The 24753-nt window shown below is 35.5% G+C and overlaps 1 protein-coding gene across 1 annotated transcript in view; it reads right to left on the minus strand.

The window, feature by feature from the left end:
• Positions 1-2615: 2615 nt before the first annotated feature.
• The window catches only part of LOC108743390, a 57669-nt gene continuing 35531 nt past the window's right edge, over positions 2616-24753 (minus strand). Inside the window, exons 3-6 of the mRNA XM_018478955.1 lie at positions 21581-21793; positions 20624-20830; positions 19725-19886; positions 2616-2704 (exon numbers count right to left, since the gene is read on the minus strand). Of these exons, the coding sequence (XP_018334457.1) occupies positions 2616-2704; positions 19725-19886; positions 20624-20830; positions 21581-21793 (671 nt within the window). The remainder of the gene's footprint in view (positions 2705-19724; positions 19887-20623; positions 20831-21580; positions 21794-24753) is intronic.

The raw sequence follows: 24753 nt of genomic DNA on the forward strand, positions 1-24753 counted from the left end.
AATTATTCCATTATTTATTAGTAGAAATTCTTTGGCGAAATCATTTTGAGATATAAATTTCAACTAAAACTTTTAATTACAAAAGCTAAACGAAATACTGTTACCTAGTGGCAGAAGTTACATTCAATCAAAGGTTGAAACAAACCCACATAGCAAATCATAAAAACGACTTATTTTGTCGTTTAATGGCAAAAGTTTTAGTTAAAATGGCTGGTATATTTTTGTTATGTAAATAGAAGGAGGAGAAAGTCGACAACAGGGCTTTGTTGAAGTTTCCACAATTTCAAGGTTTTAATGTGAATATAAGTTGATAAATTTAACCCCTACCGCCACCACCTTTATGGTTTCGGTGCCTTTGAAGCTTACGTAAAAGGGAAAAGGCCTTTCCCTTCGGTCTCTTGCAAGAAAAACAAATTAACTGTGTGACTTTGTGTTGTGCATGGAGTGAATACCGAACGGGCAAAATTAAAGGGGACCGAAGAGTCCCTACACAAAACCTTTTAATTAGTCAACACTCGTGATTGTATGTTGTTGCCTGCCTCTGTATGTGTAGGTACATTTATGGTGACTAGAGATTGATGGCATTATTAGTAGGTTCGGTATATTAATGGAAAGATGAACCCTGTCACAACCGGGCGCTTGGCTTCAATCAATTTCTTTCTTATACAAGCGCTGCCTTGTGATTTTCCTGAAAGCTTCTTTTACTAAATCAGCTCCGCATAAAATTTAATTGTCTTGAACTGTAACTGTGTCTATTTTGTAACGTACGAAGGGCAATAAGGATGTAAAAATTAAACGGAACAGAATTCAAGAAACACAGAACTACATGTACTATTTTGAACAAATGTTGGTAAGAATGCAATCGATTACCTCATTAGCGTTTTAATAACCGCTTCAAAAAACCAACAGAAAACCAGTTTCCGTATTTTACATACCCACACGTATTCGTCTGCAATACTAAGTTTTGTTTCGAATCGAATGCAAAACATGCAAACTAGAAGGTATTGTACAATAGATTATAAATAGGCGCCTAATGAATAAGGACCGTCGGCGTTGCATCGGCCATGTTTTAGTCCTTTTACTGCAACAGAGCACGCACGGCGGTCATTTTGTTTTAGAGCGATGGTCATGTGCCGCTTCCATTTTCATTTGCGCAATTATCGGAAAAGCTTTAGCGTCAGACCGTGGAAAACCGGATATGCATCGGAATGAAATTTTCATTTTTCTTCGAGAGGTGCCGCGTATAACTAATGGCGCTTACTACGTACAAATCTCTGCTCTATCGTTATCGACAAGAATGCTTCCCGATTTCTAAAACGTCACGTTCATATGTACATATAATATATATCCTATACCAACATCAGCTTTTACGCTATGGCAAATTGAATAAAAAAAATTGAGTAATCGTGAGTCGATAGCAAATTAACAAGTGACCAATGTTTTGGCCATGAGACACTGGTCAATGCTGAGGTGTATTGCATATTACCCTGTATTGTTATAAAATTTACTGTTTACTGAAAATTCGGTAGGATTATGAAATTAATAAGGAAGGTAGGTAGGGAACACGAAAAATTAAAAGGAAGCACTTACTGTTATTAATAAACCACAAAAATTCAGCACGTTGAAAATTAAAACTTCTCATTAATGTTGCAATCTGCTTGCTGTTCTAAAATATACACGCAAATTGCGAACGCTGCTCATAAATATTCATCAACAAAGATACCTTTATCTGCATCTCGTAACAAATAATTTCTGCTTCGAGAACAAGTGGGGTGTAACTGAGTTTAAGAAAACAAAAAATGGGAACTTTCTTTTGTAAAAACAACTCGATTGAATAATATAAATATTTGTTGTAAGTATATGTACTCATGATAATCACGCTAGGTATTCCAGTTACTTATACAATTTCGATACAAAAATAACTGCTTAAAAGTGATGGATATGAAAATTTAACGTCAAGTGCATATTTTCGTCATTAATTTATTGGTTTTCATAGTTTTAGAAGTCAATGAAGATATACTTAGACAAAATTATTAATAGCTCTTACATTTTACGAAGGTGAGATTGCCAAGAACGCATGTATTAGGAAAACAATGGGAATGAATGAAAGGAAACGCTTCAGTTTGAAAGCATAGGATGCGGTCGATACCTTTGTACATGCTTTCCGGGAGAAGCAATCTATGTGGTTATAGTGGTTTCGCACGTGGACTGAAAAGGAAGTTGTTCAGGAGCTTTTAGTGAAATGAACTTTTGTAAACATTATCTGATAGAGGACCATATATCGCTGCCACTCGAAAGTAATGTAAGTAATAACATATTTCGATGAAGAAAGTTTCGTTTGAACAAAGGTCGTTCAAGAAAGTAACCCATTTTCGCACGATAGAAGCGGTTTAAGGGAGACATTTAAAAGATGATTATTTTATGAAACAGTTTTATGCATTGTTACTAAATAGAGAATCTTTAAGAAAGTAAACTACCTTTCTAACTTTTTTAATACTGGCCCCGAGCGTACTGCTTCTTTTAAGTAAAAAATGACAACATTAACTTCAAAGACAAGTAGACATAATTTGGATGCACGTATTAACAGGAACTTTTGTCAATTTATATACTAACACTTACCTATGCTGTGAATTAACATTAGAAGACATTGGAGATCTGGCAGGATAGCCCGCTGTTCTAGGGCTTCCACTACTTAGGACGTATTCTGAAAAGATTATCAATTGTAAATAAATGTTTTTTTATCTTTGTCTAAATAAAAGAACCTACCGATATTTTTTGAGGTTTTAAAATGGAATGCCAACTAAATTATTTGTCAATTACTACATATAAATAATACGTACATTTAAATTGAATTGAAACCACAAAACCAGGGGTCTTGCAACATAAAATGATCGCAAAACTCGACTGTTTACCACTAGGCGATGCATTGATATCATGCACATGGTTGGTTTAGAATAGTTTTAAAAATTTGGCAAAAATATAGTACGACATCAAGTATTTTTTGTTTTAATCACAGAACCTTACAAAAAATGATTGCATAATTTTAGATGGAAAGAGTGTCCTAAAACGTCAGAGAAGAGTTTTTTCTAATAACACATCTGACTATCAGTTCTCCCTTTCGATTAACGATGAGTACCTTTCGATTGCTATAGTTATGAACCGTTGTTTAGTCCAATTTCTGCGGGATTACGTGCTAATGGTCAAAAATTTCCGAGGGGGCAATCCTTTCGAATGATACCTAGTTAGAGCTTTAATTTAGTTCTGAAAGGCACTCGACCGACGGCTGAAAATGTTTCTCTCAATTATTGCTTTCCTCGCCCGAGTCGTTCGTTGATGGACATGCTGTCTTAATTCAAAAGGTGTCGAGTGTGAGGTATACTAACAAAAGCATTGTTTCGGACAGCGGCTCTAATCTAAATTGAGCGGAGTTAAATTTAGTGAGCGCGTGAGGCTGGAACGTCCGAGATGGAAGAGAAGAAGAGAGAAGCAAGCACAGAAGCAGGTAATGAATGTTTATCGGGCCGAATCTGTGCTTCCCCACTGCGGCTTGCCAATCAATACAATCCTCGAGATTGTCTTTCTGCAGCTTTCTGCAGCCGTTTGGATTCGTTCGAGCTTCGTCAATGTATTTGTGTTCGTGGCCGGTGGGAATTCACGGCAGACGTTATAGCTGGATGGATGCAAAAACTAATGTCATTCCAGAACTATTTGTTTGAATAAAATCTGCCGCTTCGCATCGATTGAACACTTCAGAGTACCTACCCATCACGGCAGTCAATCTTTTCAGCACATAACTTACCTTTATAGCCTTTACTCTTTATTAAACGTTCGGAAATAGTTTAAAGTGGAAAAGTATGCAAATACTTTTTAATTATTTTCATATAGGGGGGCTGATCAGAGACATATTGGAAGCACCAAGAGGAGTTAAGGGTAGACCTACATTAGATTAATGCCCACAAATGGTTAAGTTTGTGGGGTGTAGAGTGCAGGTGCGTGTTCAACCAGTCTTAGGACTGACGACCTTATGATGATGATGTGGGTAGTAGGTATTAGGGTTTATTTTAAACCCAACGAAAAACAGTTGCTTTAAATACATGTTTTGATTGTGGCGATACAGATTTCAGGCGAAACAAAGAAGACAATATTAAATTAAAATTCCAAATAAGCTAAAAGAAAGATTTGTTTGTCTTGTCGGCGTTAGAGCTTCGCGAGATCGCAGACGGAGTTCGTCGAAAATAAATCCAGCCGCACCCTTAAATCGCACGTTTTAAGTCTCCTTCCTGCAATTTGTCTGCTTATTCAGGTATAAACAGCACAAAAAATATGTAGTACGTAATGCTTTCATCTGTAATATTTTTCGAGCCAGCGATTCGAGGGGTTAATATGACGAACTCCGCTGCTTATAAGTCGCGTCTCCAGGCAACAGCTCCAGGCCCACTAACAATTATCTTGCTTTTGTATACGCTTGCTGCTTGCTGTGGTACCGTATCGTATCGTCGTAATGGGGATGACTGAAATGCACTCAGTCTGTACTTTAATATCTGGCAATAATGGATTTCAAGAGAAATTTCATTTTCTTTTGTTTTTGTATAGGTACCTATCACAAACTTTTGATACGCCATTATTTGTTCCCAAGGATTTGTAAATTAATTCTAACACAAACATAAAGCGTTTCGAGAAGTTTAGATGTACATCATTATGATACACAAGTGCATTTCATCGATTCCGCTTGAAATAGTTATTAGCCATCAGTCACATTATTAGGACCCTTCCAACACCCTACTAACTACATCGTTCGAGCCCAATTCTTTCAAGTGACTGAGTATTCCCTTGTTAATTACAGGTTAGTCTAAGAATTCGTTAATAATGCAATTATGACTTTATTAGCCCGTTGCCATTTTACATTATCGTAGTAAGTAGGCACATGAGCGACAAAGTACATATATGAAAAGCCTGAGATTGTGGTAATGGGTGGCTGGTGGGTTAATTTTTCACCGTATTTTATTTTCAATTTAATAATAATATATATAAAATATATCTATTAAAGGGGTTATTAGTTGTTAGTCATTCTATTTTTAAATGCATTCTGTCTCTTGAATACGTATAGCGTAAGAATATCTAGACAGAGCATATCAACTTTAAAATCGGTTAAAAACCAGCGTTGGTACTATTACGTATTTTACAGTGCCTCGTTTAATTGATGTAATAGTCATCCAATTTGAAGTGCCAAGCGCAGTAAGTTTCTTTAATTGAAAATCTTCTGACGCAATTACTTTTATTTGTAACGTAATAGAACAATTAAACTTACTGTCCTTCCCAAGCTTTCAATGCTACTAATGAACGATCGATCCTGACGAAAGGCGTTTGTTCATTAAAGTTTCACGTCATTGATCGTGTTCAAAATGTCAAATCGAGTCAAACCAAAATGTTTATCCATTATTGTTACCTGTCGGTATCCCTAATTACATTTATTCAAACGAACTGCTAAGGAATTTGGACCTTTTGTAATGAAAAAGATAATAATAGCTAAATATAAAAATTATTACGGTCTTCTTCTTCATCAGATTGTCGTTCTTGTGATGCCGATTCTAAACAACCAATGAATTGTAATTCAATAAACACCAAAAGCTTTAATTCTTACCTTTTCCATTCAACCTCAAAATTACAGGTGTGTAACATTTAGAATTTTTTAGTCTGCGTTATAACTAACTAACCGAATTCCGTTTAAACAATCTTCATTGGATGTAAATTGCACAATGGAAGCAAGAAGCGAGAGCAACTAAAATAGTTAAAAATTAATGCCGCTTTTGTAGATTCGGAATGGACCTAATTAATGAAGCTGGGGCAGACTTTATCAATTAATTTTGTATGAGCGCAGTAACCGAGGGCGTACTAAATTTCTTGCCGAGTAAATAAAACAAGATGTTCTTCTTTTGGTGTCTACCCGAGTACTAAACAATTCATAATAGTGCCTACTGTTCCGGGGTCCTTAACTAAAGAGGAACGGGCAGTAAACAGTTGTGTTTAATAAACAAATAATTATTTGCATAGGCTTCGGTCCTTTATATTTTATTCACCTTTGCATTGCTCCAAACATCCCAGTGAAATACTGACTGCGACGTAAACCACTCACAAGCAAAATGTTAATGACAGCGGGAAATCAGAATTTCTCAGTATTTCTACAGATAACAGAAAACAGAAATTGTAGATTTATGTTATTATAAAGAGAATGCATTTGAGTCAGCATCTACACCATCAGGACAAATTTTGAAATTGCCAGACTCACTGATTCCTCTGATTCATTTTAAAAGTAGTCTGGACCTTTCGTCGCGGTATGGTAGATCCGTGCATGTTTTTATGTCACCAGCAAAAAAGGCGCCTTCATTCTTTAAAAGACACCCCACAGGGTTTCAATCAAACTGCTAAACACGTTTACATTCTGCGTCCATCACAGTGACGCCAGAAGTCAACGGCGTCTGTTGACAACGCCGAATGTACAATTAAACAAAAGAGAAAAAACGCTCTGCTGCGAACAGGGTCCTGCATCCGTTCTTTCTCGTTTCGTCCTTTGTGATTTACGTGTTTTTGTTTACATGTGCGCCCTCGTACGCAAAAAATTTAGCAATATAACGTTACGGTTTTCATCTGCGTTTTAATAAGCAGTATACCAATGATACGTAGAGTAGATTCCGTATTGTCTTCAATATTGGATCCATGAGTAATCTATTTGTTAATGTAGGATAAATAAATTTTAATGGTAATTACTGTTAAATACTGTTTATTAGTCCAAGGCGACGTTTCGCTTCTACTTGGCAGAAGCCTTTTTAAGTCAAATTACCGTTTAGATCGTGGGAACTGAACTCGTCAAGTGCTATAACATCACACTAACTAAAAGTTAATTTGACTCGAAAAGGCTTCTGCTAAATACAAGCGAAACGTCGTCTTGGGCTAATAAATAATATTTAACAGCAATTACCATTAAAATTTGTTTATTTGTTAATCCAAGCAGTTTAATAATATAATATTCATATGTACAATCAGTAAATAGGTACAATGTAGCTGTTCTCGATAGTATTACTTTATGTTCGGATAATAGGGCTCATTAGACGATAAATCGCCGTTTCAAAGTTTTATCGCCTTATGTTAAAGTTCAAACAACAATAAATCTTAATACAAGAAGGGAGTGATGGAAACTAAACAGCAGCAACGCAAAAGTTAAGGAGAACTCAACTTCTCGCGTGCAAAGCGCGAACATATTATGAACTACTTGGCTGATTACCAGCATCTTCGATTCGAGCCAAACGAGATTATTTCCGATTCCCGAAGCGATAGCAACATTTTGACCATAATAAAACTCAATGACAGGAAGAAATAAAGCGGGCACGTGATCAATATACCTATATGTAAGCGGCTCTTTCACTCACCGATGCGGTCGACGTAGTCCATCTCTTCCGCGTACGCCACTAACCAACCAATCACCTTTTCAACCTTTCAGTCCACACTTTGGCCCTACGGACTCAATTTTGTACCAGCACAATTTTTTAGAGAAATTTACATTCGCCAGCGGGACTTGTACATGCCATAGCGCCGCTTCAATTGCACCGCGGGAGATTCTATCGATTGCCCCAGTTGTGTATAAGGGTGAAGCGCCCTCCCTCAGACGTCACGTAAACCTATTTGACGCCCTTGAATGTTGTACTTCTTCCTTTTGTTTGTGCTTCCATGTCATCCAATGCACTTATGTCCGGCATGAGAAAAATACCATTATATACACAAATCGCCTTCAAGTATAACGGACTTGGAGGGTTTATTTCAGCACCGAGAGTGTATGCACATGGAAAGAAACACTACTTTCGCTTTTCCTTCTTAAAGAGGGTTCACGAAAATTAGGTCACACCGAAAATTATATTTGCATTCGAATTGATCCTTTTATTAACGCTCTTCTTTTCGGGTTGTTTATCAGAAAATCTAGCAAACGTGCCTATATTTAATGTGTATAACGAGGATATATATCCTTTAAAAAAAAACGTAGTTGAAAAATTGATAAAACATAAATGTTTAATGAAAAATGTACAGAAAGAGTCACTGTTGAGATGTTGTCATAATTAGCGGGTTCATTTAGTAGATTAGGCAGCAACGCGTTAGCGAAATGAATGTAACTTTCGACGAGACGAAAGTTTATGAATTTTTAATTTCTTCATAAATCACGGCGAGGTAGTTAAAAAGTTCTCGTACTATTATGTTAGATAATTATTTTATGCGCGTTTTCAAACATTTTAGGAGGTGGTAAGTGTTGTTACGAGAAAGTGAGAAGACGAAAGTCTAAGGATTTAAGTTCCTTTTCATCCCCATGGATGAAATTATCTGCGTTAATCACGACCAATTACTGGTAAACTATTACACTGAGGTTCGAAAATCTGACCGAACAATTTGAATCGCATTTTGCATGATTTTGCTCAACTGCTGACATTGCTAATGTGCTCTGCAGCTCACTAGGCCAGGACGTGGACTTGAATATTCATGAGAATAGTAGCTTATTTCGGCGTGTTTAGAGCCCGAGTCACCCTCGCCTTGTTCGATAGCCGTTAAACTTTTGTGCTGTCTCTACGTTTCTCGTATAGTCGATCCCATCAACATGCTACCATGAGCATCACTTTCCACCAAGTTTAAACGCTCCTACCGATTTCCATGCAAATGTCACTCCTTCTACGGAAAATATCACCCTTGATGGGGTTGAACGCCAAAGCTTCTTGCTAACAACCGTGGCCGTAAAGTCTAGACTAACGTAATGTGTCATGCGAGATGCCGGGTCTTGTTAAAAAGACGTAAACATGTTCTTGGGTTTCCGTTAACACGAGAAGACACTGCCTCCACTCATTATACTGTTTTACGGCTTACTGTAAGACGATAATAAAACATCCTAAGATGCTATTTTTTTAGGGCACGGTAATTTTATTTTAAGTAGGTATTTTGTTTGGTTTAAGACACCCTAAAAGGCTACAATTATTATTTAGGAAGACGATTTTACTACATACCTATATTCTTCTGTATACGAATCGATTATATTAACGCAGAATTTGAAATCCTACACATTATCTAATTTTTGTAATTTTTCAATGTATCCTTGCTAACCACATTTCATTTTTTGGATATAAAATAGAATGAAATGTACTTGTTTCACTCATTTATTAAAATTCGATGTACACTTCGTTTCCTTAGGACGAGTATAATTAAGAACACGTACTCCTGAAGATGTCCTAAGAAGGCGAAATATACATCGAGTTTTAATAAATCAGTGAAACATCTTTAAGTGTATATTATTCAATTTTATATTTATAAAATGTTTCATCAAGAGTTTTCGGCAAATTGTTAGATACTTTCATTTTTTGAGTTGTGTTGTTGGATTTTTATCAGAAATAATGAAGTTGTGACTGAAGATCAAAAAGATATTTTAAATAAAAATCATAATTGAACATTGGCTTATTTTGAGAGGGACAGGACAACAATCGCTTCGAATTTCATATTAAATAGGGAGCATAAGGTAATTGTATACATTATTCCAAACAGCCCTTTCATAGAAGAACGTCCAGAGTATAATGGATTCCTGACGCGTATATTAAAATGATTCCAGCAATCCCGGCCTTTTTACACGACATACGCAAGCCTTTTTGCAACAAGATGACGCCCGATAAAAAATAGGGAAGACCGCACTTCTGCATAATGTATTCTTTCATCAGTTTTTTCAAGAACAGAAAATGAATGCTTACCTACTTAAATAGAAATGCAATTGTAGGAGTACTACTATCATTATAAGAAAGAAATCAGAACTTATCCGCCCTAAAAAGACCGATAAGTTCGAAGGACCAGCACCTTGAGGTTTACGTGCTGTTATAGTACAGGGTATTAAAAAATTAGCTTTAATAAATGTTTGAGATAACTCGGTATCAAATATTAGGACTGTCGCAAGATGAGACAATAGAATGTCTTAGAAAATATGGGCATTATCAAAAACCAATGAAAATTCGGAACTTATCCTATTGTCGTATTATTCTTGATGTGCGTGTTTTTGATATTGTCTGTATTTATTGTTACGTCTTGCTTCAAGATCTTGATCTCGTGTTTCTGAATGTAAATAATATTAAAATATAGAAAAACTTAATTAATCAGACATTTTACTACGTATCAAGAAACCAACATTCGTTTAAGTATTGAATACGTAAAGGAAACCCATTCAGTTTGGATTTGATTCCTTTTTGTTGCCTTTAAGCATGATGACTTCATTTAATGGAATTACTTCCTGAAAAAGCCTTCCTTTTCCTGAGGTATTGACCAAGACTTAGTTGTGTTTTATGATGCTAGAATTTGCTGCTTCTCAATTCTTTCGGATCACTTTATTCGGTCGTTTTCATTTCTTATAAATAGCCTTTAGTTTAGGAAAATGGCAATCTACTATGGGGGTCTAGCTTGAAGTCTCATTAACTGAGGATCTTAAAACGACGATAATTAAACTTTGTTTCTCTCTAAAACGGTTTCCCGAAAATCCTTTTTTAAGCTGCTCTTTTCAGAAGATGAAGATGAAGATGAACAAAAGGCATAAACGCCGTATATAGTATTTACAAATTCATTTTTGAATGGCCGTAGTCCGTCAGTAGGAAACGGAAATGAATATTGAGAACTGTATTGCCTAGTTATAAGCAGATGACAAACGCGCAATTTGATATAACAGTTGCAATAGTCATGGAGATCCTCCTGATGCCATGCTATCCGTATATTCTTTGGCCTGTCGGTTACAGGGCAGCTAATCTTTTTCCACCCTAGCAACGTGACATTTACACAGTTGGCGCGTTTGCCGTGGTTTCTCGCTCAAAACAAATACGTGTGACGGCTGGAATTCGCAATAAGCTGTTATCAAGTCAACGTAGCCCGAATATTTGTCTATTTCTACACCCAAAAAACTTTTCCGAAACCGTACATATTCACCGTCAACTACTGACTATCAAACTTAACCACCTAAGGACCCATGAACCCTTTTTATAGTTAACAAGGGTATGAACCGATCTTTGAATAATGGTCAGAAATGTGGGGTCAATCACGAGAAGGGTTCGAAGATTTATAAAATATTACAGCAGTAATTCCTTCCCTTAGTTCAGTTACTCTATTTAAATTATCTAACTAAAACGTTTAGTTTTAAAACATACAAAGTTTAATTATATAATGAATTTTTTTTTATTATGTATGATCCTGAACACCAATCGGAGGGGAGAACGTTAGAATATTGTTAATTCAGAACAATATGCTAACTAAATAAGCTCAAATTGGTTTGCTTTCAATATATTTCAGCAGGAAATAATGAATATTAATTAACAGTATTCTACCCTCTGTGCCGCCTTGTTGTTAGTTATGGTAGAAAAACTAATCCTAAATTTAACCGGAAAGTAAAAATATAAAATTACAAAAATGTATTATTAATACAAATAACAATTATAATGTTATTAGATTTGTTGTACTACAGTTTAGTTATATGACAATCATTTTTTTGTTATATTTGCCACGATCAATTTATATTATGTTCTTCTTCTCTTCTTCTTTTGAAACCTAGTACAAAATGTTTTTTTAAATAAACATAAATCTTACCTTTATTTGCAGGAGAGTAATTCACTTCGACGTAATACTTTTTGTTAACGAGATAGTAAAAGTTAATTATTTTCCGTAATTATCACTAACACACAATCACATTTGTTATTTAAAACAGAAATGAAGTAAACCTTCTAAAAATAACTCAACAAACAAATGTGAAAGGACGTGCACAATCCTTTTCGGTCTTGCACAAAATTGCGATGGCTACAGCACGAAGCCGGCATGACGTAACACCTTCTACGATTTGCGACAATTGTCTCGTAGTTTAATCAAACCAGTAATTAAGCTTTCAGATTCTTTAGATCCAATCAAAACTAACTTATATTGTGAATTTTGACTGTTTAGATCATACAAAAGCTGCCAAAAACCGTTTTAACAATATGTACGCGTCATCAGTGCTTCGTGCAGTAGCTATCGCAATTTCGTGCACGGGCATCCGTCGCGGTTAAGTAAACGCCTACGTGAAATAACTTGTTTGTACAGACAAGACGCGTACTTCGGGAAAGAAGCTTTTACTATGTACTGTAATAATTGTTTTAAATAATAACTTTTTAGTGTTTTATTGACTAATTGTGTGTGTGTTGTAACTGATACGTCGTCTGTTTTTCCCTCATTCGGTTAATTCAGGATCACTGTTTCTACACATAAAGGTAAGATTTGATTAAGTAATTAATTCAGTTAATAAAATCTTAATTAATTAAGATTTGATAACAATTAATTAAGATTAGATTAACTGATTACATATATTAACCTTGTTTTTCATTATACATACATATTTCCATTTGCATTACTTTGTATAAATTATGCAAAGAATAATTGTTGTGTAATATAGTGAGTTTAAAATAGCTTTGTTCTGGTCAATTATCTAGTGAAGAACATTAGTATATATTTTCCTATAGAGGTACATAAAACGTACCTACAATTAATTTCATTTTGTACGGCTTCACAATTAAAACAACTGCGGTAAGAATAGGGCGCATAAAATACATAGTAAAAACCCTCGTAAAGTGTCGGAGAGGGGTACAATTAAAATGTGATTTTATAAAAGCCTTTCCTTCTTCTGAAACTAAATGGTGCATAATGAATGAACTCGGGGAAATGGAAAGGAAACCCAACTCAAACAAACGTATACCGAATCCTAAAAAACCGGTCAATATTTAAAATAGCTTTAATTACTACTAATCAGAAATATATCTCATTGAATGTTAAAAACTATATTTGAAGATGCCTACGAATCAGAAAAGTTTGTAAAATAGTCTGTACTTTCACATGGTATCAAGTCAGAGTTCGTGGATACCAGAAGAATAAGTACGAATTTGAAAAATCTCCCTGGAGTATTCACGACATAAAATATCAAAATCCGATAGTTTCGTGGCTGTAGTTTTTAACCAGGGCACATTCTGTCTGAGATAAGACAATAATTGTAATAAACGTATGCCAATAAGGAACAACAATTTAAATTATAAGTAAGCGTTTAAGTATAGTAGTTTAATTACAGTTTTTGGGGTCTCCAACTGCTGCCTTTGGAAATTATTTCCCGACGTTTTGCCTACAACGGAGGCAGGCATTTTCAAGGGTCTTCCTGATCTTAGTTGCCTTAAGTGTTGCGTAGTACTAACTGAAAATGCCTGTCGCAGTTGTAGGCGAAACGTCGGGAAATAATTTCCAAGTAGAACGATCAAAACAAATAATAACTAAAATTTTGCCAAGAATTTGTAATTTCAGACCACAGTCGGTATATATTCTCACATGACATGATTATGTTACGAAGTAGAGATGATGGTCAGGTGAAGTACAAAATGAAGCGGTTGCTAGGACGACGTGCGCTATTACGTTCGAATCTGCGGTTTAGAAAGCACTCGGTTTAGACGATCTAGCAACTTCTCTTCATGTTACCGCAAACATTAATGTTAACGGCCTATGTATGTACATGTATAATGTAACGAAGTTGCTGATATTGCAAGTGCAATTTTAAGCTTCTATTTTGTCTAATTCGCATAATTGATCTGGAAAATTTTTGCTACATCGTACATTTGAACTCGTTATAGAAATAACGTGTACTGCTTTCGAAGGTAATTTCTAGTTACTTAGCAACTTCCAGATGATCTGGCAGTGAACGTGATACAAAAAGTTGCAAAACAAATCTCGATTGAAATCTTTTTCTTTTTTGACTTCATGGCAACAGAATTGCCAGTTGTATAGAATATAGATTGTAGCCCATTTGCTCATTAGTATTATGTACTTTCATGTAAATGAATTATTACTTGGAATGTAATGCTTTTAGGATCACTTATTTCTGTTTGATTAGCCCAATCGGATTGGGGTAACTTGTATTATTTACCCTGCTACATAAATATGACTCATTTTAAAATCGGTTCTAGTGTTTAGTTTGCGTGATTTTTAATACTGCATTAGTTGGATGAAAAATGGAAATTCACAAACCATCAGTGGCACTATCAATCTTCTGCAAATAGCTAAAGCGCGCATTAGCGACGTTTAAAAATCATTGCCTTATGGAAGGTACCTACAAAACAGTAGAAGCTTATAGAAAATCCATCAATCATACCAATATTATTTTACCTATACATACACACATATAAACATAGGTAGAAACACAGTCAGTCTTAGAAATAGGACATTTTAATAATAATTATTAAAGAATATAGGTAATAACATAAGTAGAAAATTAATAGTTTTCGGTTGAACCATTTGTACATGGTAGTAGTCACTAATTTATGATTTAACGTTACTATAGCGATATTTTATAAAAAAAAAAAACAAAAATTTGTCTGACGCATGTTAATTAATGGTACGTGTATTTTGATGGCTCACATGCGTTTCCCACAACTTCATTTAAACTGCATGGTTGGTTATTGTACAAACAAAAATATCACTGAAACATGGTCGCAATTATTCATTGAACACAGATGTGGCAACTAAAATCAATATTGGAACATTTATTTATTAATCCGACAAATTAATTCCCTCGCATGTTACACCACCACCCATATGTACAAAATATATGCGTCCAGCTAGCCGCATGGAAGATACAAATAGAAAAAAAGAATATTTTCAATGAAAACTACGCTTTTTTTCTTTTAGCTAATTATGTATCTAAACGGAATCGTGTGGTATTCAAAATTAAACTTTTTTCTACTACGTCTGTTACCACATTCAAATTAAATTCTATTCGTTGACATTAGTCATTCGAAGGAAGGGTTATTTTTCATGAGTTCAAATTGACAAAGACAAAAGGACCTCATACTTTACTAATCGGTCGGATGACGACGCCCAGTGTGCCATGTGCAACAACTGCCGCATTTCCACATGGTGGTGCTATCGATCTTCCGACTGTCAAACCAATTTGAAGAACTTCAGATAGCAAATTATGTTGGTGTAAGTCCGTCGATGCGAAATCGTTCGAATGGAACACGTGCGGGAAAGGATGAACATCCTCTAGGCAAGAGAGCAAGTGTTAAGCCACCAGAAACTCGAGGCTTTGTGTTCCTGACATCTTCTCAAATCCACTTTTACAGAAATTACACAAAGGGGTCGGTTAAGGGCGGACATAAGCAAACTCATCGAGAATACTCAACGTAAATATGAGTAATTATTTCATACAATGATGAATATCACGAATACCAGACATTCTAGAGAGAAGGAGACAATGATGTAAAAAAAACATTAAAGGATCCTTTGTGGTCTTATTAAAATACAGATGATACCGTGTTGAATAAATTACAAACATCCTGGATTATACATTCGTATGATGTTGAAAGTAATCAGCTATCGTTAATTTAGATACACGTAAATATGATAAAAAATTATAGATAGTGACCAATATTCTAATCTCAAGCCATCCACACTCAAATAGGCAATTAGCCAAATTAAAGTCGAAGCGCAAGCTGAAATTCCTGCACACGTCCAGTGAACGCGAATAAGTTCGGTGGGTTATTTGCAAGGAAGGTGGTACAGAAAAACAATATTATAACGTACACTATGGGGAGAAGTTATAAGACCTCCGGGAAATATTCCCCTTGTTAGAGAACTGAACACTGGGAATATTCAATTTAAAATGCGCTTGACGCCGCGGCCTGGCAGAAAGTTAGCACATATTCCATCATCTCTCTTCTCAACTTGTTCTCTCCCTTACATCTGTCCCATTCTGGTAAACAGTTGCAGAACTTTCCATTAGTTAATTCATTATCATAAGGTTGTCAGTCTTAAGATTGGTTGGACACACACCATTCTTTTCTATCTTGAGCTAATCTTCGCGTTTCCCTAAAACTAGAACATCCCACACCGTTAACTATTTGCGAACAGTAATATAATCTAGGTCTTCCTCTACTCCTCTTAATTCCTGTTTCTGCCTCTAATATGTAGACTACTAGACCTTCATGCCTGAGAAGGTATCCTACCAACCTATCTCGTTTATTTTTTATTGACTTCCATAGAGTCCTCTGTTCTCCTATTCTTTCTGATTCCTTTTCATATCTAACCTTCTCTATCCACGGTATCCCCATCACTCATTAGTTAATTAAATAACGAAAGTTAAATCAAGCTGAAGATGACCGAATAGGTTGAAATTCGTATATTATTGAAGATGTTTTAATAATATAATTTTCCTACTGCGGAATCTATCAACGTTCCATGGCGAATGTAGAATAAAAAAAACGTTAATGAATTCTGTTTGTAGTAACATGCTATTTATTATAAACATTTTGGTATTTTGTATTGTCTAGTCAGGTACTTCAAAGAATTGTCAAACACACCTTTTATTAATTCGTTTAATATTTTTTGCTCATTCAGAATTCCTCTCAATTATTGTCATTACGAAACCAATTAGTTATTAATCATTGAGAATAATGCGAAGAAAAGGAAGCTGGGAAGCCGTAATGCATTGTAGTAACCATAAAAGTGTCTTTTTCAGTATCTCATTAGTCTATTTATGTAGAACGGGGGTCGTAATTCTCTTTTCCCTACCTTTTCATTCTGTGGAGCTCTGCCACCAAAAGGGCATTCACTGGTTTATGAAATATGAACTTATCTGTGCCCGGAAGCTTCGAGTCCAGTGTATCCATCCACTGCCGGCTTGTCCTTACTTCCGGTAGAAAAGGACTTCTTCTTTATACATTTGCTACCCCTATTCAAGAATGTACATTCTGAATTTGCAATAAGATTAATAAGTACCCTATAATAGCTTAAAAAAGTATTTTATCTTTCATAATGACTACTAGTTGACTACATTTAAAACTAGGTCGCTAGAGTGCAAAAGTTGTATGCCCCTGTACTAGTGTAACCAAAGACAGGGGCGGCCGCAGGACAACCACGTTCGTATGAACAAGGTGCACAGGTGGTACATAAAAATATTAAAATGTATCAAAAGTCCAAGCAATAAAATGCCAACCTATATAACCTACAATTTTATCGGATGTAACTTATATCGTATTTTGTGTATTACAAGTAAGTAATTTAGGGATGCGGCTGCCTATACATAAACGTAGACTTGCTATCCAGCATTTGGACATCTATTAACTGTTAGGAAACGCAATCAAGCATTTACTGCACACGCGATGAAGTGTCTAAAAGATGACAAATGCGAGCTTCTTGTAAAGGGCCTTACCCTTGAATAACTGGTACATGTAAAGGATATTAAGTGGTCCACTGATTAATTACGTACAGCCTCCCCATGCTACTGCCACGGACAGGTTGATGTTTCAGTCTATTATAATATTCTTAGAGGGTATTATCATTGACGTTTAACAAGAATTAAATATTCATAAAAATTAATGCACTTTTTAATTGAGAGAGACAGAAATAATATAGGTAATAGTTTTGTGCAGAATTCAATGAGTGATATATTAAATAAACATATAATGGTTATGATTATTTCATAGTTTTACTAGCAATTTATTTCATTTAAAAACGAATTTCACAAAAATTTAATACCTACTGAAGAACAGTATTAGAAAGTTTACTTTTAAGGTCAAGTGGTAAATAGTTTTCCCGAATAATACTAGCAATTTGTGTGCCAGACATCTAATTCAAAAGGTGGATGATATTATGATTACAATTGTGTCTCGTTAGAGTTCTGTGTCCTCCCTTAAAGTTAGAGTGGGCAATTTTAGAAGTACATGCTTTTCCCAACAACCCCAGCGTGTTTGCAGTTTTATGGGGCAATATGAGACATGTCATTTTTATATCTTTTTGAGCTGTGCTGCTATTTGTTAATAGATTACTTAAAAATAAGGCTACAGTAAGAATATTGCTAGAGTATTATGTCGATTTTTCTAGTCAAACTAATCAGGCTTTCTTTATGTGAAATTGACTTCAGGTTGTTCAGTGTACAAACTCGTTAATGTACTTTGTTTTGATGATTATCCTTAACGAAGCTATTGGTGTTTGTCCCGTTTGTTTGTTTATTTGTCAAAATTTAACGATCTAATGTTATCGAGGAAAAAATTTAATCATCAGGAAACTTGCCCGTAAAGAAAACAATTTCTAGGACTAAATTCCTGTTAATCCTTTTACTCGCGATTGATTCCTACCCTTTAACGAACTCGTTAATTAAAGCTTGTAACGACTTAAAAAAAACCTTTTTCTAATTCCATAATTAAAGTGCCTTTGTTTCATATTTGACAATGGCCCAAAAGAGGCTGCAGCCTTTCATCTGTTTTATGCCGCAGATGAAACGGTCACCACCGCAGGATTTAACCTGTAGCGTCGTGTTGGTAAAAGGTGGGGGTTCGTTCAATACTCGAACCCTTCGCACGTTGCTATTTTCTCCGCTTCGGCGCGGCGCTAGCAGCAAACATGCGTTCTGCGCTATTTGGGTAGTTCATGTTCCGTAATATAAAGAACATTTGATTTTTTATTTTTATTAAGAAAGAAGATATTCGAAATTTTTTTCCACATTTACCATTTAATATAAAACTTCTTTAATAATAACCACTTGATGTTAACAAAGCCCTATAGACAGAAAATTGAATTTATCGTGCGCGTTATTGAATGAGAGTGAAATAATATCGGGCCGCGAAACTAGATGTCAATTATTATTGCGAATTAGCGATAGTAGCGTAAATAGTAGGTAGGTGCAGCCCGGTGTTCCACCGGAAAACTATCGGAAACAGATTATAGGGAGCCATGAAACGGCAAATAGAGGCGTGGGGTTGTGAGTTACGGGTTGCTTTGTGCGCACACAAAGGTGTACAATGCACACACAAAAAACAATTTGAATCGTTGCTATTTAGGAATACAACTCACGAATGTTTATTTCTACAACAACAAACGCGTCTAGCTATACAAGTTGTAATCTAATCCTGATTAATTTTTAATACTGACAGGTGTATCTTGCAGTTTTTAAAAGTGGAACAGACGAGACTATTAAAAATTTAGATAATTTTAAGGAATAACGAATAATCATCGGTTACCTAAACATATGTCCATGATTGTTGCTTACTGACACCGAGAGAAAGTATCTGTATGCATTTAGGTGCACTTATTTGTCAAACATGGCCCTTTTTATCCGTTTACATAAATAATATAAAAAAAGAACTACTGTAACACAAACAACACGCGAATACTCGTCACTATAAATACTGCGTTAGCCCGTACTGAATCTCAGTTAATGCGCCACTAAATGATGTTGAATTTAATGTCGGTATGGGTGACTGAACGTGTCACTAGTAAATGTATAATAGAAGATAACTTGCTGTAACTTCTTAGTGGCTATTATCATGATTGCCTGAATAAACGTTGTAAGCACAACATTGAAAATGCTATTCTTATACTAACAAAACCGTTTTGTCAAAGGCATACTGCACAGACGATATTATTGTATATTGTATAACATGGTGCAAATTAATATGTTATAAATAAAGTCACATCTCTTATTGGTTTTTTAAAATTTTACGTTTAAGTACCTAGTTTACCTATGTAGGTACTGCTTTCATTTTTACTTTTGTATACTCATATTGTGCATCATTTGCTAACAGTATACGTGATGATACGTTTAACGTTCATCGTCCAAATTACTTGATTAGCTTCGTCCGGTTACGGCTGTGTTTATATTTATTGAATCAACTTACCTCCTTGAGAAAGGAACTGAGATTCCGGATGATCAGTCTTCTGCGTTTCGCCGAGAGGTAACGAATATTCTCCTCGGCGTCGCAGTGTGGTGGAATGAAGGGACGGACCGCGGGGAGGAATTTCAGGTGGCGCAGGTTCTGGAGGTGATTCTTCATTGACATCTGAAGAAAATAAGTATTTACTGTGGTAAAATTATTGAAATAAATTAGAACTTCTTGGCTGAATTATCCACAAATCCAGCTAAACTTACTTTTCGACCAAAAAAAAAAGCAATGATAAAAATTCTTTAACATCCATTTACGAAATAGGTTTTTATGTTGTAGTCCAAATGTAGTAGACTAAATAAATTTCAAATAGATACGAAATGAGAACGAAAGCAATATTTGTAATGTCATGTTTCGATCATTTACTTAACTGGATCTCCATCTGTTGTTACTATCTATAGATATTTATCGTGTTAAGCATACTGTGCTTTCTTATGTAAAACATGTTAATTAAATTTCCTGATCTTCTAAAGTCTCATCTAACCCTTCGCCTATTAGACGGAATATTAAATCTAGTCGACTTCTGTTTGCGTCATGCAAGATATTAACCAAGTAATTCATTTAGGCGCTCATTGTGTCCGATAATTATACCGCCATCACCTGGACCGTAAATCGATTGTAGAAGACACATTGAATTATCAACTAGATTTAGTCATTGCGAAGTTCTGATGCGGCACATTGTTTAACAGTTACACAATCGACTTCAGTTTTTCATTATTGAATAATATAAATGGGGCAAAAAACTTTAAATAAAAAGTGATATTATATAAATTGTAAATTTTTAATTGCCTCAGCCCCAGGTATTTGCAGAACAGTATAATTACGTATATTCTCACACAAATACTGTGACTTACCATTATCGACACAATGACGTTGTTGCTGCTGTTGTTCGTACGGCGCTTCTCGTCCACTGTCAGCACAACTGTTACATGATGTTGCACTGCTGGACGATGTCATGCCACATTTACGACCATGATGGCTCCTGTGATTACGGCTATTGTTACTACCACTGCCCGAAATATTCGATTTCTTTGTACTTGAAGACGAATATGCGACTTCTCCTGAAAGGAAAAATAAATGTTTCGTTAAAGCAACTCTACGCTTGCTTATCTACACCTACACATCAGATATGACATTAATTCATTTTTGGGTTTGGAAAAGGTGCCTAAGATAACGGATCAGCCTGCCGATTTTATAAATGTGAAAGAAGCTGATATTCATCTTAGTGTATGGTAAGAATTACGTAAGTCATACAATGTTTGGAAACTTGTGGAAAAGCTCAACGACGATGATTATTATGACGTTTCCATGAGGAAATAGAAAAAGACCAAGCATCTGTAATCACTGACGATGTGGATATAAAAATGAATAAGACCAGAACATCTAAAGAAAGCATTAACGCTGTAAATTATAATGATTGGAGGTCTCATTGTCGCCAAAGTGTTATGTTGTTGTAGCAGAGTTTTGGTGTTCATTACCTGCACCCAGAGATACCTTCCTCAACAAGGGTATTTTATTGACTCATAAATCACAGAAGTCAGAAGAGGATGCGACATGAAGGACTCAGTCAGTGTCTAGCATAAATTAGCAATGTAAGATTTGCTACCTTTCGAATAGAATTTAGATATTTAACATTAAGACGGAATTGCTCGAAAATATGTAAAGGCATTCTCATTTTCTTTGTAACATTAGCAGCTATCTCTTCTAAATACCAAGGACTAAAGGAAGCAAAGCGAAATGCAAAAATCGAGAAAAGGCAGCGAATGGCATGCGCTTATTAGATGTCTAGCGAGGGAAAATGGAAAGCGTACCGTTTGTTCCTCGAAGCCGATCCTGAGGAGTTGCATAGTGAATCCTTCTGGAATTTGTATTTTCGAGAGGGAATGGCGACGCTTGGCGGTGATGTGGCAAAGGAGACCTCAAAGGGGATGCCAACGTTGCGGGAGGAGTTGGAAAAGGCGTTGTAGGATTATCAGTCGTTGTGGCGTCTTCCGTATCATCCGAACGGTATGATCGTTCCACGCCTGAAACGGATTATGATCGCATTTGGAGCCATTTACAAATCGTCAACTTTCATAGTACCCAGCCACATGTCAGTCATATTTAATATTTCTTTACCACAATATTAAGCTGTTTGTTGATAATTTTCAAAGTAACAATTCTAAATACATTATGGATTACAGAATCCTTTTTAGAAGACTTGCAGCAGAATGTAAATAGATAATGATCACTCTATTGCAAACAGTAAGTACATAATAATACTTATTGAGGTACATATTTCAAAAATATTCTGGCAAGAGCACTCTATTTCTTACAGCAGTTTTTACATAAATTAGGAATTTGTTCTAGTGATTATTTTGCTGTATTGTATTGAAGTACAATACAGTTAGTTTTATTTCTTATTATTCATAACACGTATCTTTTTTTGAATTTGATAAAATTAAAAAGTTATGATACTTTATCCAAGAGGTTTAGACCCAATCAGAAAATTTCTTACTTACTTAGTATATGAGCATAATATCAAAGAAAAAGTAACATGAGTACAAATTCATAAAACACATAGATAGGTATATTTCAAATCTGAGCTCAACATCTTGTGTTCTGAAAACTTATTGAATGTATATACCTATAGATGGAATCTTGGAAAACTTCTAAACTTTAATCTAACCTGCTCCGTAGACTGAATAAAGAATGCAAAATGGACGTGTTTTTTTGTCTTCTTGTCAGATCAACTTTTAACGAAATTTAGTTTCATAAAAGTCGAAAATCCAGTATGAGACGCAGTATGAAACAGTTATTGACAGGTTTGTGAACAACACTAATTGTAGGAAGATAGCGCAGGCTAAGAACGTTTAAGTTCTTGGCCAGAAATTTATTAATATGATTTTATGTGCTTGTCACCTTAATTCATGCAGTTAGACAAGTTGGTAGCTTATGTATGACGCTTGAAATACTTCAGTAGCAGTAAATGCCCACAAATTGGCGTAAAGCAACGTATTTTAGGATGTACCTATCTAAGCTATATCTCATATTTTTATGAAAATTGATAAAGACAATCTTCTCGGTGCTTTCTCTAAATAAAATAGACAAAAACAAATGGATTTTTCATCAAATTTAATCAAGACAGCGAGCGGACGCTGCAAGAAGAGTGCGAGCAGGTTCGTGGATATAGGTATCTCAAATAACAAGCAATATTAACATAGAGAAGATTCCATTAAAAACCAGAAGGAAAAGAAAAAAAAAATAAAGCAGCAGCAGAACCGTATTCCATTCCAGGCAAACCTTTTTGTTTTTAAATGAATTCTTTTAATTCCAGCGTCGGAAAGAATAAGCGCTTGTATTTATCTGCGACCGGAGGCAATCCGGGAAGAAAACCCCTTAAACTTCATTTTAAGTTTTGACTTTACCTCCATTATAATTAATGGGACACGATTCCGCAAACAAAGAATTGCGAGGCGTTCTTTGTAAACTTATTAACTTCAGTTTTCTGTTCTATCTCCGAGAGCGCTTAGCTATAACCAACAAACAAACGACTTAAGTCGCGTCCGTCAAGACCATACCGTTAAGTTTTATAAACTACTACGCTTTCTTTTAATAACTTGTCGTTGGCCCTTACAAACGTTTACATATTCCTAAACCTTTTGCGTTTCATTTGATACCTATAATAGGTACCTACTGGGAATTACTACCTTCCTTTGCGTTAACTGTGATTGAATTAAAAGTAGTTAAAGTCCAACAAAAACGGATCATGATCATTAAGGGAAGAACACTTCAAAACTATGGCCATCAGATCCGAAGGGAAAAATAACCGATTCATAGTGGAAATTTAATTTAATTGAAGTTTTAATCTCGCCTTGGAATTCGAGGACGTTGCCAGGACATGAACAAATCATGTACATGACTATTTCTTTGTTTCATTCTTTTTCATCGCTAGATTTTGTTAGCCTGCAAAACCAGTGGTGCATATTTCTGTAACTTAAAATTAGTTTCATAGAAATTTTAATTAATGTTAATGTAAGAATAGGTATTAGGTAGGCAATTTAAAAAAGAACATTTGGATCGATAGCTCCATTAAAAGTGAAAATTGCGAAAGATCATTTAAGTCTTTGACGGGCAACTAAGATGTTTAATAGCGAAACGGAAGCTCGTCGTCTGNGCAACCGACGAAGCTGTGAACGTTCAGATAATTTAGGGCAGAAACCTTTGTGTTTCAACGCATAGTAATCACACAGAGTACATTTACCAATCAATTATACCTATTGGGGTAGTTTTAACGTAGTTTCATAGAAATTTTAATTAATGTTAATGTAAGAATAGGTATTAGGTAGGCAATTTAAAAAAGAACATTTGGATCGATAGCTCCATTAAAAGTGAAAATTGCGAAAGATCATTTAAGTCTTTGACGGGCAACTAAGATGTTTAATAGCGAAACGGAAGCTCGTCGTCTGCCGCCTGCGATCTCATTATTCAAAAGAGCCGGAAAAACGCTATCTACCTCGAACCGTCCTCCCAGTAGATGGCTTGTTCGGAAGTCTAGCGTTCTAATTAGCTATTGGCAATTCCAAGTTACATGCAATTTTCAAAGTAATTGTATTTAAGGATAACTAAGTAAATTGGCGTAAGACGTCGAAGCAAAGGAGCAGCGCACAATTTCTCGGCAAAGCACCGAAGCATCATCCCCTATGAAATTACCTGATTAAATTTTCATATTCAATCTTGTGTTGTTTGCCCGGGGGGAAAGAACCGAGTCGCGGAAGCACTGCAATGAAGCAACTCGACGTTCTCTCAACTAACGACCCCGATCTACCCCATACTACTTATCAAGATAACAACCAACCACCTGCAAGCAGGTAGATATTTCCAAACCGAGCTGGGCGGCGTAATCTACCGGCCTAGATCACAGTTTAGAAGTTGAGAGAAAAACTTTCCAATTCTTGGTCCGTCTAATCTGGTCCAAGTTTTTCCGTGATTTCCGTCGATCATT

Source organism: Agrilus planipennis, unplaced genomic scaffold (genome assembly GCF_000699045.2).
Source record: "Agrilus planipennis isolate EAB-ADULT unplaced genomic scaffold, Apla_2.0 scaffold421, whole genome shotgun sequence".
Taxonomy (NCBI): Eukaryota; Metazoa; Arthropoda; class Insecta; order Coleoptera; family Buprestidae; genus Agrilus; species Agrilus planipennis.